General features: G+C 40.5%; 1 protein-coding gene across 2 annotated transcripts in view; it reads right to left on the bottom strand.

The window, feature by feature from the left end:
- The window catches only part of DGKI (diacylglycerol kinase iota), a 117,716-nt gene extending 104,472 nt beyond the window's left edge, over positions 1 to 13,244 (bottom strand). Inside the window, exons 1-5 of one of the 2 annotated variants that reach the window (XM_082008548.1) lie at positions 12,573 to 13,244; positions 5,969 to 6,055; positions 4,656 to 4,751; positions 1,834 to 1,916; positions 348 to 408 (exon numbers count right to left, since the gene is read on the bottom strand). In XM_082008548.1, the coding sequence (XP_081864674.1) occupies positions 348 to 408; positions 1,834 to 1,916; positions 4,656 to 4,751; positions 5,969 to 6,055; positions 12,573 to 12,665 (420 nt within the window). In that variant the 5' untranslated portion in view covers positions 12,666 to 13,244. The remainder of the gene's footprint in view (positions 1 to 347; positions 409 to 1,833; positions 1,917 to 4,655; positions 4,752 to 5,968; positions 6,056 to 12,572) is intronic. The other variant, XM_082008547.1, reaches the window with a different exon arrangement.
- Positions 13,245 to 16,560: the final 3,316 nt, after the last annotated feature.

Below are 16,560 nucleotides of genomic sequence, written 5' to 3'. Positions count from 1 at the left end.
TACTGTTACAACTATTATCAAATGCATGTTTGGGGAACTGCGCTTCACAGAGATTAAAGGTCAGTTTTTCAACTGTATTTAAGCGCTCAGTGGCACAGACTGAGACTGACAATATTCCCAAGTACTGAAAGAGTAATGCGGTCGTAATAGCTCCATTACCAGCCATGGCCTCCAGACCCTGAACTGCAGAGCCTGACTCCAACTGAAGGTCCCTAAATCCTTTAAAGATCTAAACCCTATTTGCTTACCTAAGCACACACCTCACATCACGCGGTGGGAAACCCACAACTGAGCATCATTTACTTCCTTGGCAATGACCACAGGGCTGCCAGGCACCGGCCACCTACCGTGCCGTCCCCACCGCAGGCCAGGATCCGCAGGTTTGGCACTTTTCTGTACAGCTCCAGCCTTCCAAGGAGAGGGAAAGAGGAAAAAAAGGAGACAAAAGAGTCAGAACAATGATGCAGGCCCTTTTTATGCATTTTTCCAAGTGACAGTTCAATCATTGCTTATTGCACTCTCAAACATTCATTAGTAAGGGCGTGGATGGGGGGGGGGTGGGGAGAAAAAAAAAAAAAAAAAAATCTTAGTGTTACCAAAAGCCTCAGCAGTGAGGAGGCAGTGGCAGCAGCCCTGACCCAACATGAGCCCTGTGGCTCACCCCGTTTCACACAGACAAAAATGCACTAGGATGTGAAATGGTGCCTTCCCCCATGGTTAGGCAGCATCTCCTGAGGAATGTTTTATCTGTTTAGCATGTTCCCATGCTAAATCTGAAAGGCCAGATTCTCATGCTCCCTCAGGAGGTGACAAAATCTTTCATTTTCCTCTTATGTTAAAGCAAAATTTTGTTTTTTAAACAAAATAGTGTTCCTCATCAAGATTTCCTGAGACATCATTTTGAGGCATGTAAAACATAACAGCTCCTTCAACTGGTATCTTTTTTATTTTTAACATCAAAGAAGGCAATAACATCTAACAGAGCTTTTTCTCTGGATATCGGATCTAAGATATCAACAGGAGAGCCTAAGAAGTACCCATTAAAGAGCTGTTCCTTCAACTGCATGAAAGAAAAGCATAATGAAATATCTCCCAATGAAGGGGATACATTCACACGTAGAGAGCCTAGTGAACTGAGGACTTAACCCTTCTTTAACTCCATTACACAGCTCTGAAAACTGTACATCTACTTTAAATCTTCTATATGTCATGAGGGGAGCAGCAGTGAAAGTATTTCAGCAGCAAAAAATGCACAGATGCTCTAGAAGTATGAATAGCAAACACTAGGACCATTCTTACACAGGTATATATTTGAATAGTACTTGAGTAGCATCTTTTTGTGCTGCCTAACTTGTGAAAGGAGTGCTGAAGAGATGGTTAAGTAGAACAAGTATCACTATCTCACATCCCTTAGAAGGATGGTCTCTCAACTCTTAGCAGCAAGAATCAGCCCTTTAAGGACAGGACCTCCCTATCTTGGAAGAGGCTCACACTTCGACTATTGCCCAGATAAGCTGAGTTAGTTACTCAGCAAGCAGAGATAGTTGCATTCTGCTGTCTTCAATGGAAACCTGGAGGTAGCCTCACCCTACTGTAATACTCAGCCACCAGGGAATGGTCAGACACCATGATCAGCAGCATCTTGGAGCCATCTGGAACTGGCTTTGTCTGACATGGGGGCAGCTCCTGATCTCTTGTCACAGAAGCCAGCACTGCAGACTGCCTTCCCACTATCAAAACCTAGACACATAAACCCTATACACAGTCTACCTGTCTATCCAAGCTAGACTTTTGTCTGCTTTCTGGGTAAGAATTATGATCCGAGGAACTTACGCATCTCTTGGCCCTTCCTGAGAGAGATCAAAGACCTGGCGTGGATTCAAATACCACATAAACATTTGGAGAACCTTGGTGCCCTAGGAAAAGAGAAAAATCAAATGAAGGGAAATTATGAATAGCTTTATTATTATTAGAAATAATAGTGTTCATAATTCGCTATATTTGGACTGCTTTTCTTTCTTCTGTGCTTTATAAAGCAAACATAAACCAAGAAAAAGACAAACTAAAAAGTGGCATTGCAGATTACTACTCTATAGAATAGCAGCCCACCAATCTGGGGAGGGTGTCCTTGACACCACAGATCATTAATGGTTCATAAGAACAGGCATTCAGGGTCAGACCAAAGGTTCAGTTCCCACAGCAACCTGTTCTCCTACCTCTCACCACCTACAGCAAGAAACCTCTGTTATCTCACATCACCCTCAGCCATCCATGCCAGCAAGAAGCTGAACAAGTTTGTGGGCAAAGTCATCATCACATTGAACAGTGGCTTGTCCAACATCCAAGCAATGACTCTGCTTTGACCTTCACCATCACCACCACGAATACTCATAGGTGTGGCCCTCTACCACCCAAAGAAGCAGGAACCAAGGACTCTATGGGCTACCTCTGCCCCACTCAGTGCCTTGTAGCCAGCTCATCACCTAAAGATATAAATTCCACCTTCTCAAACTCTTGGATTCATATTCCAGACACTTGATTCCCTTCCTTCATATTCTGCTCAGACACAAAGTGGCAGGATCTCTTACTAGCAGAAGAGGGATAAGAACCCCATAGGGAGAGCTTGTACTCCAAAGTAATTCAAGAATACATTTCTGGCATAGCCTGGGAGGTGCAAGTCAGGAATTTTCAATAGTGCATCATGTGTGGTTGTGGTCACAGAACAGTTAAAGTTGAGTCATGCCCCTTCTGCAGCAGTGTCTGTATGTCATGCGAAACAGGCTGCTGTTCTTCCAGTTCATCTTAAACTTCTTGCTGAGGTGTTGGTTGCATTTCTTCCCCTACCTGTGTATTCACAGGCTTCCCATTCCAGGCCTCAACAAGTTGCAGGATTTCCTTCTGACCTTGGCCAAGCTAACTGCTCTCTGCACAAGGAGCAGCTTGCTGGGGAAAAATCCCGAGAGAATCTACACTCCCTTCACCCTGGGATGTCTTGTAGCAGAGTATCTCTGGGCAGTGCCCACTAGCTCCTTTGACATTTTCAGTCATCAGCAGACATTACTGGAAGTGTTCAGCTCTGCATGCCACCATTTGTTCATGGTTTTTAACTTTACTAATCTTTGATCTTCCCTTCTTCATTCATTGCTGCTATAATGATTGCTCCTCCCCTGTTTCTTTTTCATTAGCTCCCCCTTCTGAGGAATTGCTCTTCTGTTTGACACCCTCCCCTAAGTGGAGAACCACGAATAGCAGTCAAAGTGCCTCCGAAATGGTATAAGAACAGAGAAAATAAACATGGTGTTTGCTGTAGGTAAACATCAAGGTTTTCTTTTCCAAACCTCTCCTTCAGCCCATGTAAAATTTTAGCACCCGCAACATCCGATGGCAAGGAGTTTTGCAGAGGAGCTACACATTGTGAGAGGGACTAACAGAATCACAGAATCACCAGATTGGAAGGGACCTTTAAGATCATCAAGTCCAACCATCAACCCAACACCACCAGTCCCATAAACCCTGTCCCGAAGTGCCACATTCACATGTTTTTTGAACACTTCCAGTGATGGTGACTCCACCACCTCCCTGGGCAGCCTGTTCCAATGCTTGACCACCCTCTCGGTGAAGAAATTTTTCCTAATATCCAATCTAAACTCCCCCTGGTGCAACTTGAGGCCATTTCCTCTCATCCTATCACTTGTTACTTGGGAGAAGAGACCAACACCCTCGTCGCCACAACCTCCTTTCAGGTAGCTGTAGAGAGCAATAAGGTCTCCCCTCAGCCTCCTCTTCTCCAGACTGAACAACCCCAGTTCCCTCAGCCGCTCCTCATAAGACTTGTGCTCTCACCAGCTTCGTTGCCTTTCTTTGGACATGTTTGAGCACCTCAGCATCCTTCTTGTAGTGAGAGGCCCAAAACTGAACACAGTCTTCAAGGTAACTTTTTCCTTTGCTTTGAATCTGAGTCTTAGCAGTTTCATTTGATACGCTCCCTAATTCTTCTAACAGAGGAGAAAGTGAGCAGCAACGATGCTATTATCCATGCACTATAGGACCCTGTTATATCCTACATCAATCTTTTCAGCTAGAAGGCCCTGTCTATCAAAAGGCACTCAGATTAGTTGATACTCAAAAAGTGACAGACCTAATCTGGAAAACATTCACTTGGATAAGTTTTAATTCCAAGAACCCTACCACATGATCATGTTAGTCACTGATATTTGGTTTACTATAATACAGTACAAGACCAGTAATGATTTTTTTAAATGCCGTAGGAGTGTGTTATTTCACATTTGCTAATTTCACTAGGCTTTCCGAGTAAAATTAAATCACTTTTATCCAAAAAGTCTAAGGCTTCATTGCCAATCTAAATTTTTTGTGGCAAGATGAAGTATTCTGAAAACCTCCGAACTACCACTTGAAATTCCTTTCAAGAATCTGAAGATAGGAATATAACTGCTCAAATACCCAATTATCCTTTCCAATCCCCATCCAACTCCATTGAAGTGGAAAAGGCATTCAACAGCAAGGACCTTCCTCTAAGGACTGCAATTCAGTTACATAGAGTTCTTCCTATCTGATTTACTAAGAACTATTCTCATTTGCAGAAACACCATTCTTAAACTAAAACTTTGCTACCTGGATCCAGATGACGTTCCTACCTGATTCCCTCCACTTTTTGGATTGACGAAAACCAGCAGTGGTTTCATGAGTGGAGAGGAGATAGGCTTTATCACAAATGGCCGACCTTTGTTGTCCTGAGAAGTAGAAGCAAGAGACAGCTTTAGTACAAGCTATGTATGTTTCCCTGGCATAATATGTGCAGCAGACCCAACCCAGCTCTGACAAAACTACCTCAGGTACTGGAAATAGTACTGCCATGTTAATGTGGTGCTCAGCTGGGACTAGTTTATCCAGCTGAGACAATTGAGTAAGAAGGGGAGGGGGGAAGGGGGAGTCAAAAACACTTCAGGACAGCACAAAACTATTTTAAAACTTTACTCAATGTTATTTGCAAAAAAAAAAAAATTATTCACACAGCGCTAATAATGTGTCAGATAAAGTGCTATTTCTAACACACACAATTTTCCAGTGGAAAATAGAATGAGATAAACTACTTATTTCATTAATTCCATTTAACAGACAAGTTGTATCAGCACTTAGTTGCAGGTGATCTGCTCTTGAAGTCTTGGCCTTGCTGGCCCTCCCACCTTTGAACTAATGTCACAGGTCAAATATGTCAATGAGGAAGCTATTTGCCTCCCTACTCCCTATACCTGCAAGACACCAGAGAGCCCAGTAGTGAGGGCACTCTCCTGGTCTGTGGTAGGCAGTTCTGATCTGCAGTTCTCCCACCACCCAAGTGAGGACCTTAACCAGAGAGCTCCGGCTATGCAGAGCTGAGTCTCCCTCCACCTTTCCCTATGAGGCTGTTGTTCATTTATATAATTTATCCACTAGGCAGGGTCTGGAAACAAGCTGCTTCTAGCTTCTTCTATAAGCTATGTGATAAACCAAATGATCAGATCATTCCCCTCTTCACTCTCTCTCTCTGTGGCCCAATGTCAATTTTCACACAAGCAGAATATTTCCAATGTAAGACCTCCTGAAAGAGATACCCTCAAATAGGACCATACCCTTGTGTCAGTGCACTCGCCATGGATTTCACAACCCCAGTTTCATACCCCTGCTCTGCCTAGTGAAAACCAAGGGTTCCCGAGTCTCTTACATCCCAAGGGAATGCTGTTTCATTAGGCTGCTGGTCCTTCTGGAGTCTGGTACGCTGTTTCTTGAAAAATCAACTCGGCAAATAGGAAACATCTCATACAATTTTTATCAAAACTCATCTCTTCCCACAATAAATTCAATTATGTGAAATTTTTCAGTGAAAAAAAATAAAGTTCAATTTTTTACTGCATTTCTTAAAAGTCTGCATTTAGACATTTAAACAAAAGGAGCCTGATTTCCAAAGCACTTGAATACCTACTTCATTGCCTCTTTTGCTGGCTTTTCTTTTAAAAGACGTTCTCTTCTTCCGCCGTGTTGAAGTCTTTAATGAGTTCTACATCAAAAGAAAAAAGAATACATGAAAAGCAAAACAAAATTTAGAAGACAGGCCCAGACAGAGCCCCTTTACGAAGCTCTTCCATGCATGTCCACTTCAAGAATGATAAGAGTATCTGGCACATGCTTGAGATTTAAGTTACATGCGCTGCATGCTTTACACTTCCACACCACCGTTATGGAGAAAGCCACACACGGAGACCAGACTGGTGCTTTGGAACTGGAAACTTTCCCACGCTGTGAGGGGGGAAAAAGATCAGATGCTCCCATAGACTCACATAACACCACACGTTGTACCTGCCAACCCTCCCAATAGGGGTAGGAGACGCCCGTTTCCCCTTCGGGGCTCCAGTCTCCTGCCCAATCAGGCTCGTCTCCTGGTATGGAGACCACCTGCATAAAGATGTAATAAAAAACATGATAAATGAGATATTTTTCATGTTTTTTGGTAGGTTTTTTGTTTTTTGTTTTTTGTTTTTTTTTTTTTTAAGGAAAGAAAACAACAAGTTTTAGCTCTGGCAACCATTATGACTCGACGTAACAAAGGCCACCATGGTGTATGATGCTGGCACTGTGGAGTCAGTTCCAGCCTGTCAAGAAACTTGTGTAATCATCTGCTAAGGAACAAACTGAATTTTTAACATTTAAGGATTTGGGTGAGGGGGTCCTGTTTGTGGGGTTTTTGTTTGCTTCCTTTTTAAATAACAGTATCTCTTAACTGCATGATAAAAAAAAACACCACACAAAACTGCTTGTATTTTTGCAGAACCTATTATAATAGAATATTATAGTGATACTGAACCACAAAGGTGTTCTGATGTGATACAAACAGTCCAAAAAGGGAAATTTTATTTCCTTTTTTAAATTATTTTAATTCAGTAACCAAAGTCATACCTTCAGGAAACCCTAGTCCTTTCCATAGAACTGAAATTTTGTATTATAGGAAATACTGTAAATACTTTCTCAGTATTTCAATTCTCAGTCTAGCTGTCACCAGGAAATAAATTAACACAGGGAATTAGAAGAAAGTTTATTGATTTTCTTCTGGCTTCAAGAGGGGAGCAAGATCCACTCAGCTCATCTAAAAATTCGTTTGTTGTGATCTTATTCAAAAGTATACCACTAATGGAAAAAGTCAACGACCAGAAATCATCAAATCTGTAAGCAGTGATGTCTGTCCTTAATCCTCCTTCCTAACCAACATTAACAAGAACACCTACTAGACTGTTTAATATCAAACAACCACTTCCAGAATTTCAAGACTTCAGTACAACACACTGCATATGGAAGTTAATGTTTCCACATCTCTAAGTAGTTAAGAAAAATAACACCTAATCCAAACACCTAAAGACACTGTCCTTTTTCACTCAGACCAGGAGAAGCCTACTGTAGAGCACAAGGTCCCAAGTTTTTTGTCACCTCTCAACACTCCTCGTGGACCAGGATGTAGTTACGCGTTTTTGCTTACTGAGAATACTGAAGACGAGATGGCTCTGCAGAGCAATGGCAGGACATTTGCCCTTTCAGTCCATATTTTGAGAAACCATCTAAAGAAGCTTTTGTACTCTTCCCTACTCTGATACAAAGGGATCTTGAAAGCATGATAAGCCACAAAGACTGCACTGACTACAGAAGTGCATCGGCAACATCATCTGCATCATCTTTCATTGCCTTACCTCAGTAGTCAGGCTGACTGCAGACAAGAGTCTTTATGTCAATATAAAGGTACAGGACATTACTGTCAAAGCTACCTCCCATGGGGGCCTTAGCCCAGTTCTTCAGCCCTTCTCTGCTGAAGAATTCTCCCTGGAGTGGGGCAAAACACATGACAGAGGAGATTGAGTCTATCTGCAGTCTTGCCAGTGGTCTGCTGAAAGCTCAAGGGCATATCAAGCCTTTTCCTTGTGTTTCTGTACATCCAGATGTAAAACTCAAAATACTTATCCTATTGGTAAAGTGCAGTGAATTCTGCTGGCAAATTGTAGTTTGTAACTCAAGTTAGGTCTTATACTAGGCAAGTACTTAACTGTAACTCTGGAAGAAGAGCCGTACTTTTTATTCTACCTCCACAATGGATGGACTTAAGCCTGGTGAAATTCTTCTGGAAAGGGCAAAGACAGTTCAGTAAAATCCTGACTAATTTAGAAAATAAAATTAATGTTTAAAAGTAGTTGTCATTAAATCCCGCTATAACATATCTCTTTTCTTGCCTATAGGTGGGGTGGGAAGAGTCATACAACTATATTAGACAGAAACAGTTTTAGTCTAAGCCTCCATTCATTAATATTTTTCATGTCCACACTCAAAAAGGCAATAAAATATACTACATCACAACTATGTTATTTCACTTTTTTTTTTTAAGCATGCCTACACCTATACTGTTAAGAGAACCTAAGGCTTTGCTATGATGATTGCAACTGCATATCATAGCAAATGAAAGGCAGAAAAGCTGATTAAGCATATGCAGGTTCTCTTTGCAAACATGCAGAAGAATAACAGCCAAGAGTAATCATCAGCCTTTGCACATTAACCTGAAGAAATGGATGCATACTACCTTGTCCACATAACAAGGTGATGAGTATTTTATAAACATTATTCAGTGAAATGCCTGATAGCAAAGCGTACCTGTAAATGGGCACCATATGGAAATCCTAACTTGTCTCTAGAGAGGAAACCTCTCCTTTGTGGGTGTCAGTTTGGTCATCTTAAAGAGAGATGTTTGGTATTATTGCACGGTCACTATAGTTCTAAGCAAGCTCAGCTAGATGAACAGAAGAATTTGAATCTTTCTTGCATGGTGTTGGGTGGTGTGAGGGCCACAGACTCTCTTAAGCAAATACAATGAACCTTTTCAACCTTTTCCTTTACAACATTTCAGCCTTCATTTTAAAAGGCTTTTAGCATGCTGGGCTGCAAACAAATAATGAACAGCCTCTGGGAAGGTCACTCTTGACCATCTTCTGGTTGTTCACAAAGCACAATCAGACAAGTCAGCTGTAGTCAGCAATTGAGGAAATAAAGAAATAAGCCCAGAAGTATAAATATTCACTAGCACGTTTTCAAGGTCCTCAAAGGAGGAGGAGAAGACTAAAACACCATGTTCACTCACCTTGAACGGGGGGGGGGGGGGGGGGGGGAAAGAAAAAAACTTTTACAGTTACTTTGCCTTCCCAAACAGAAGATAGACTAAATGTAAGTAAGTGCATCAGCCAGACCCTCCTTATTATCTACTTTTCTCTGACAATGTCAGCATAGCAAGTCTATTCCTAGAGCTAACATCACTCAGGCTACCAAACCCCACCTTTACCAGTTGCCACCAGTCAACAGGGGTGACCTGCTTTCACAAACTAGGAGATGGAATTGATTTGAACCCAAGGAAATTCGAGCTGGTATCAAAGTGCTGCTAACACAATACAGAAACACTAGAAATCAGTAAAGAAGTTATAGAAGGGGCTCACATTACGAATAACATGGAATGAGTACTGGGAGTTTTCCATTCATGTAAGTGGGTTATTACATACAAGGCTACCACCGATCCCAAAACTATTTGAATCATTCTGAATATTCCTCATCTTGCAATCAATTGCTTGCAAGAAGTGAAAGCTCCCCATTTATAACGTACATTGTCAGAAATTTGTCCTTAACCAGTTACAGCATGATGTTTCACTACTACAATGTTGCTGGTAATCAGAGGGGGAGCGTGCTCTTTATTCAAGCCCAATATTTGAAAGGTGGTGACCCACACTGTACAAAATAAGCATGGAAAACCATTTTTGTAGCAATAAAAAGAGAAATAAAAATTAAAAATGAGGGCAAGGTTTTGCTACAAAACACCATCTTATTTACTTAAAAGAAACAACCAACAAACATGATGAAGGTATCACTAAAATCAATTTCGTATGAGTAGGGAATTCAGTTCAGGAGTTGCCTGTGACCAATGTGAGTAGTTAATTATTGCTGAGGAAATAATTTCTGACAAAAAGGCTTCTAGCCAAATTTATTGATTGTGGAATATGTGAAAAACAGATTGCTGGCTACACATTTATTTACTATCTGAATTTATGAAAATTTGTGAATACTGTGTTTGTATTCTGTGGATTGAATGCAGTGAATATTTCATAGTGTTTACCAAACACGCATATAGGGTGAAGAGGGTCATAATACACAGAAGTAGAGCTGGCCAGAAACAGCAGGAGGGGAGAAAATATTTTTAAAAAAACAAAGCCAACCAAACAAAAAAACACAGCTTCTGCCAAAAAAATGAACACACATCTGAAAGATGCGTCATTATTTTCTACAGCAATAAGGATGTATTCCCCAGAACTAACACCGCAATGCGTGCTGTTAAGAAGCTTCATGGAAATATGCCCATTGTCTGTGCTAAGTATCATTTTGATCTATCTAATGCTTCAATTACTCAAGATAAGTCTTTTGCATGCCACTGACCTCAAATTTCAAGGACTTGAGATGTGATAGAGGGGGAATATTGGATTGAAGTACTTCCTCTCCACTCAAAGAAAATGTTAGCTTTGTGTGCCTGAGTTAAGTGTAAACTTTTAAACCTTTAAAAGCATTTTTCCTATGAATTGTAATTAACTAGATCAGATTTGTTTTTTTATTTGACCTTTTCTGAAATAATAATGGACAAAAAAGAAAATTCTTCAAAAATATTATAAAGGAGTGTAGCCTGCTTTGACCAAATGCCAAATCAAAAGAAAATTAGTGTCAATTGTTTTTTTACTAAAAATTAAATGAGAAATAAGAAGGCCAAAGAAAGGCTTCTTTTAATAAGGTTAGAGATGGATACATCTATCTTATTAATTTATATTTTTATTAAAATGGGGGGGGGGGTACTATTCTTTTCCTGACTTTGGCTAAAAGAATGGTGACTGCAGTGTATTCCTGGCTCACAAAAAGGGGTTTTTGTAAGCCATAAAATGAGAACAAATTCAATAATCCTTCTCTTTTTTTTTTGCAAGAAAATACAGTGAAAATCATATGAAAGCGTTTTCCTTTGTTTGGGGGTTAAAGGGGGGGTGTTGGTTTTGGTTTTGTTTTGTTTTTTTAAATGGTGATTTAAAACTATTCAAAAGATACATAAATTGGAAATGTGTTGAGTGAAAAAAGATTTTATTTCCTTATCAGACCTAAGAAGAGGGTAGCACCTCTGGCTATAGGAAGCTGGTTCTCAGACTAGTTATCTGCTTTCTCCCATGTGTATGGGGTTAGCTATAGTTAAATGGTTGGGGAACAAGATGCCTAAGGACCCTGGCAATACCCAGTTTCCAGGTCTGGACTGCAACAGTTAGGAAGTCCTTTCTAGTCATTCCCAGCCCAAGGAGCTCTACCTCATGGATCCATCTCCAGACCATGAACCCTTAAAGTCACCATTTCTTTGGCTAGTGCCCAAAGCAGAGATTGCAGGCAGTCTGCTGTGAAGCCCAGTGACCAAAAAACTATGGGCCATACGGTCTCTACAAGGACACAGAAAAGGAGACAGCCTTGGTTTTGTGCCAAATACCACCGAGGTGCTGAAAATTAGCCAAAGAAATTAAGTCCCTGCCAATGACTCAGATTCTTCAACAAGAAAGGAAAAAAGATTTCTCTTGAGGAGGCTGGAGTAAAACTAACAGAGAAAGAAGAGTGTGGGGAAAAAATATAAATGTTAAAGAGACCTTTTCTGTTAGAGTAGAGACACTATTTATTTCAGAAAAAAAAAAACCACCTTGTTTCAGTGCTTCTGAAATTAAACTGTTACCAACATTTATGGCTCCCTGATATGCTCAGTGTTTGTAGTCCCTTTCTTTCAGTTCAACCTGGAGTGAAAACAGACTTTCAAAGAAAAAAAAAGTACTTCTTGCATGATGGGAATCCCCTTTTAATTTTTGGCCAGCTCTCTTTTGGATACCTTTTCTCCCTATTGTGTTCACCAGTGAATTATCCTCTCCAAGACATATCACATCCATTATAAAAATCTTTAAAGTCTAATGCTTGTTACCTGCAACTAAATGAGCACATAGGCTTACTGCTGACATTCACCAAACGCTGATGTAAATAAGACATGATTGTTTAAATGCCCCTTGATGGCAAATTCGGAGGGATGCCAGTCCAGCCACAGGCAATTCTTACTGCAGTTCAAGCGAATGTTTGTGAACAGTTTTCCCCTGTATTTGCTCAGCTCTATTTAATGAGACATGCTTGGCCACCTACAACACAGGGGATTTCTTGCGGTATGCTCGCTGAACTCACAGTTACGGGAACAAATCTGAGCTGGATTTGCTCAGAATAAAAGTCGTATTTGTTGTTATTCATCCCAAACAGGGAAACCTACTACTGAAGGGCTGCATGGAGGGGCGGGAAGATACAGGTTCATAATCACCATGGATGTATGCCGGGTTTCAGGAATAGAGACAGGATTGAACAAGCATGCCTTAGTGGAGTACCACCAAGCAGCGAAGCCAGGCTGGCCCTGTGCAGCCATACAGCTTCAGAAACAGACATCAGCATGCAGTTACCTGAGGTTTCTTCACCTTAATGATCCAAGTGGGAGGCACAATGACAGCAGCGTGAGCCCCCAGGGAACATGGCTCCTCAATGTGATGTAGCATGAAACAGGTGACTTTGTTATGAAACTGGAAGAGTGGAAAAGAGTAGAGTCAATAAGAAGGCCAAGAAAGACAAAGGGGAAGCATGGAGAGGAAGAGGAGGGTCATGGTACAAAAACAGGAACAATGTTCCCAAGTCCACCATCTTCAAGTCTTTTAAACCATGGAATTTTAGGAACATATAACTAAAGATCATCTTCCCTTAGCCATGCTTTCTTAAAAAAAAAAAATAAAAAACAAACAATCAAACCAATCCTACTTAAACACAGATGGAAGACCACAAACTAGTTCGATGCAGCCATATGTATTAAGAGCCCTTTGGCTGTCTGAGCTAGCAGTGGCAGGGCATTGATGGGAGGTAGCCAGCCAGCAACTACATTGTGCAGCAAGACTCTTCCAGAAGACTCATATCAGCCAGATGAAGTTATTGTGTCTTTGAGCAAAAGGAAAAGAAATGGCAAAACTGGGGGTGATTCACAGAGAGGGAACTCTGAGACCCAGGAAAAAAGAAATAGCTTGCAGTGCAGCCACTCAGTGAAGCTGAGACTAGTCTCCCCGAATATTGTTCACTTACCGCCAGCTTGCACCAGGAACAACTGATGGCCACGATCTCTTTACTATGGAAGGAGAATTTCTGCTGAAAGCCCTAGAATAAGCAGGAGAAAAGGATTCAATTTCTTCTGACCGCAAGAAAATTTACACCTTTAACTCTTGCCAGGTGACTGTGCTAAGCTAAATCAGTTCATTGCAGTCAGATACATTGGATCAGCCTCAACGCCCTTAGATGCGAAACAGATTTTTGTGGGATAAAAAGAAGGTTCTTCAAGTGGGGAATTTTCACACACACTTTTAAAAACTCTTCTCCAAAATTTAATGCTTTTTCTTAGATTTTGTAGTTAAAAACAACAGAAGAAAGAGAAGAAATGCCTGTTTTAATTGATTGCTACAGACCAGACAGATTCAGATTTTCTGTTGAACAAAACATTCTCGCATTGCAGACTTGTTTGCCCTAAATATAAACAAGAATTTGAATTTTCCTCTTTTTTTTTTTTTAATACAGAGTGGAATCAACTAAAATGTTTGTGTGGAAATGTTCCGATTGGGAAATTAAGTTTATTGTTTTATTGAGCTGACTCAGATCAAAACCTTTTTAGCAAGTTCCAAAGAAACAAGTTGGTCTTGTTGAGATCAAACAGATAAATGAAAATATTTCTTTGTAGTTTAAAGAGAAAAAGCCACCACCATTACCAGCAAATATGAGATTTTATTCTCCCACAGAAGAGTCTCATTTTGAAGAATGCAATTTCAGGAAACATATCACTTTGCTTTAAATTCTAAGGCTGGAAAAGACCACTGGGTCATCCACACCCTTCTTGCATGTAACACAGGCAACAAACGGTAAATTACAGCCTAAAATTTTGTGTGCAGTTACAGCTTATTTTAGCCAGAGAAAGAACTGATATGGGTTGATGGCTGTAGAGATGGAAAGTCCAAAAGTTCATTGAACAGTTTGTCATAGTCATCTTCACCACTTAGATTTCAGATTTGCAGTCATCTGGATCTTTTATTTATTTTATTAATCTTTTATTAAAAAATATTTTATTCCTCTTTTTATTCATCTGGATCTTTTATTCTAGCCTCTCTACTACATTAAGTAGCCCATCACCACCCAAAATTTTCTAATTCAGTCTCTCTACCAAGTCATGAATTTGTGAGGCAGGATTTCTTTCCAACAAGCTGAGTTTTACCAAGATCTCCTACATGCTGGACAATGCGCAAGACCCAGTGCAAAGAGTTACAATTTGACTTAGTAACATCTAAGAGGACATTGCCTCACTGCTTCTAGAATTAAGGTCCTTCTTATCCTAGCTGCAATGGAAAGGAACAGGAAGATGGACATCTGCAGGAAGAGTGAGCCTATTAGTGCTCAATGAAATGACAATGTCAAGCACACCAAGGAGAATTAAACAAACAACCAAAAACTCATCCAGAGCTGCACTGGTCTTGTTCAAGTGAGGGATTGAGCTACAATCTGTCCATACACGGTAGCTGGGGACAGCCCTATCAATACTCTGAAGAGGAGGAGGCTCACCCTGCCTGCCTGCCATGCAGAAGTGCACAATGCAGATACTTCTTCAGGTGTCCCCAGCATGTACCAGCTTGCCCGATGGACCACAGCACCAGCTAAGGCCTATTCCTGGAGAGGTTTGTGTCACCTCTGCTAGATTTTTTTTTTTTTTTTTTAAATCCTTCCCCTAATGCCTCAGGTCTTACATTCAGCAAAATTCAAAGAGTATATTCTTCATAATGATGGTGATTTGACGTATTCAGGTTTAGTAATGGAACGTGGTCAAACGGCTTCACAAAGACAAGCCGGCCAGCTGCTGCTGGCCAGGCAGATCTAGTCTGCCATTCAGTGTGGGCACAAGAACAACCAGACTGACAGTATGTATGGCAAGTGCTGGAACAGAGGTCTGACACTGGACAAAATTCCTTATTCTCATTCACTTAGACTGGTGCTTCTCAATGTTTCTCACAAATCTTACTCTTTCTTGTCCCCAAGTATATGAAAAAATTTATTTCAGTGGGCATGAAATGTTTTGGTTTGTTCTGCTTTGTAACAAGCAGGGGAGAAATTATTCTCTCCCGAAACCTCCACTAATAAAACCTAAAATTCAGTACATTAATTCCACAGCCCAGCAGTGGTGTATTTTAAACATATGGACTGAGCAGCTTGTCTGGTTCTGGATGGGCCGTTTTTCATTTATTCAGTAAGCCATTTGGCTTTTAGGGAGTCATTAGAGAAAATGATACAGCAATAAAAACATATTAATGATAAGTAGCAATAAACCACCACTTTTCCTCAAATTGCTTTAGAAATATGAGCTAATTCTTCATAACGATATGTGTTTGAGGTAAGATAGCAATTATTTGAAAGCTAGCTTTACAAATAAAGGAACCAATGAAATAAAGTGATACACTGTAGGTCTCAGTAAGATTTGATGGGGACTATGGGGTGCTGCAGTGTTTCAACCCAATATTCCACCACAAAATCATCTCTTCTGCCTTTTCCCAATGAGAAGGAAAATTAAAATTCAGCTATCTTCTTCCTGGGTTATGCAAGGAAGTCTTCTACATAAATTTAGAAATTTTGGGATAGAAAATTAATTTCACCTTTGTGAGAATATTAGCCTAGCAGTACTCGATCAGCCCCGAGTCACTGGCACCCGATTCCTGTACAACACATAAAATCCCATGCTGTGAGATGGTCCTGCAGAAATAAACAGTTGTGCACACCAGAGGAAATATATTTGGAGGAAAAGAGCACCTGAATCCCCAGCTTGTGGTGGTGATTACAATCCATCTAAATCATTGGGATCAAAGACCACATTAATACAGACACCCATGCACACAGAGCACAGAGGGGTTACTAGCTCCAACATACTTTGGTTATATTCTCAAATGTATTTATCATTAAAGAGTGTTTTCACATCAATGTTAGGGCTACTAATAATTTATTTTTGCATGGATTTTCCCATCACGTTTATTCACTTTTTAATGCTCTCAGAGATATTCCAATGCAACATTACTCAACTCAAATACAGATAGCAACAGAAGCACTTGGATGGTGATCTCTGCGAAAACAACAAAGAACTAGAATTGCTTTTCAACTACTAGCAATTTCAATCCTGCCATTACATGCAGGGGAAAATAGACAGCTCTGCATCCATCCACAGGCCTTTAAAGAGACCGCTAACAGAAAGAGATTGGCACCGTAGCTGCACACTTGTGTGTATAGTGGACAGACTGCTTTGAACAACACAGAAAGTATAAAGAAATAAAGGGCCTGTTTAGCATGATGGTCCAGATGCATTCCTAGTCTCATAAAATCCCTAAG

Source organism: Phaethon aethereus, assembly GCF_964289735.1.
Source record: "Phaethon aethereus genome assembly, chromosome: 1".
Lineage (NCBI taxonomy): Eukaryota > Metazoa > Chordata > Aves > Phaethontiformes > Phaethontidae > Phaethon > Phaethon aethereus.
Note: the sequence above shows the minus strand (reverse complement) of the source record. Positions and strands in the feature narration are given on the sequence as shown.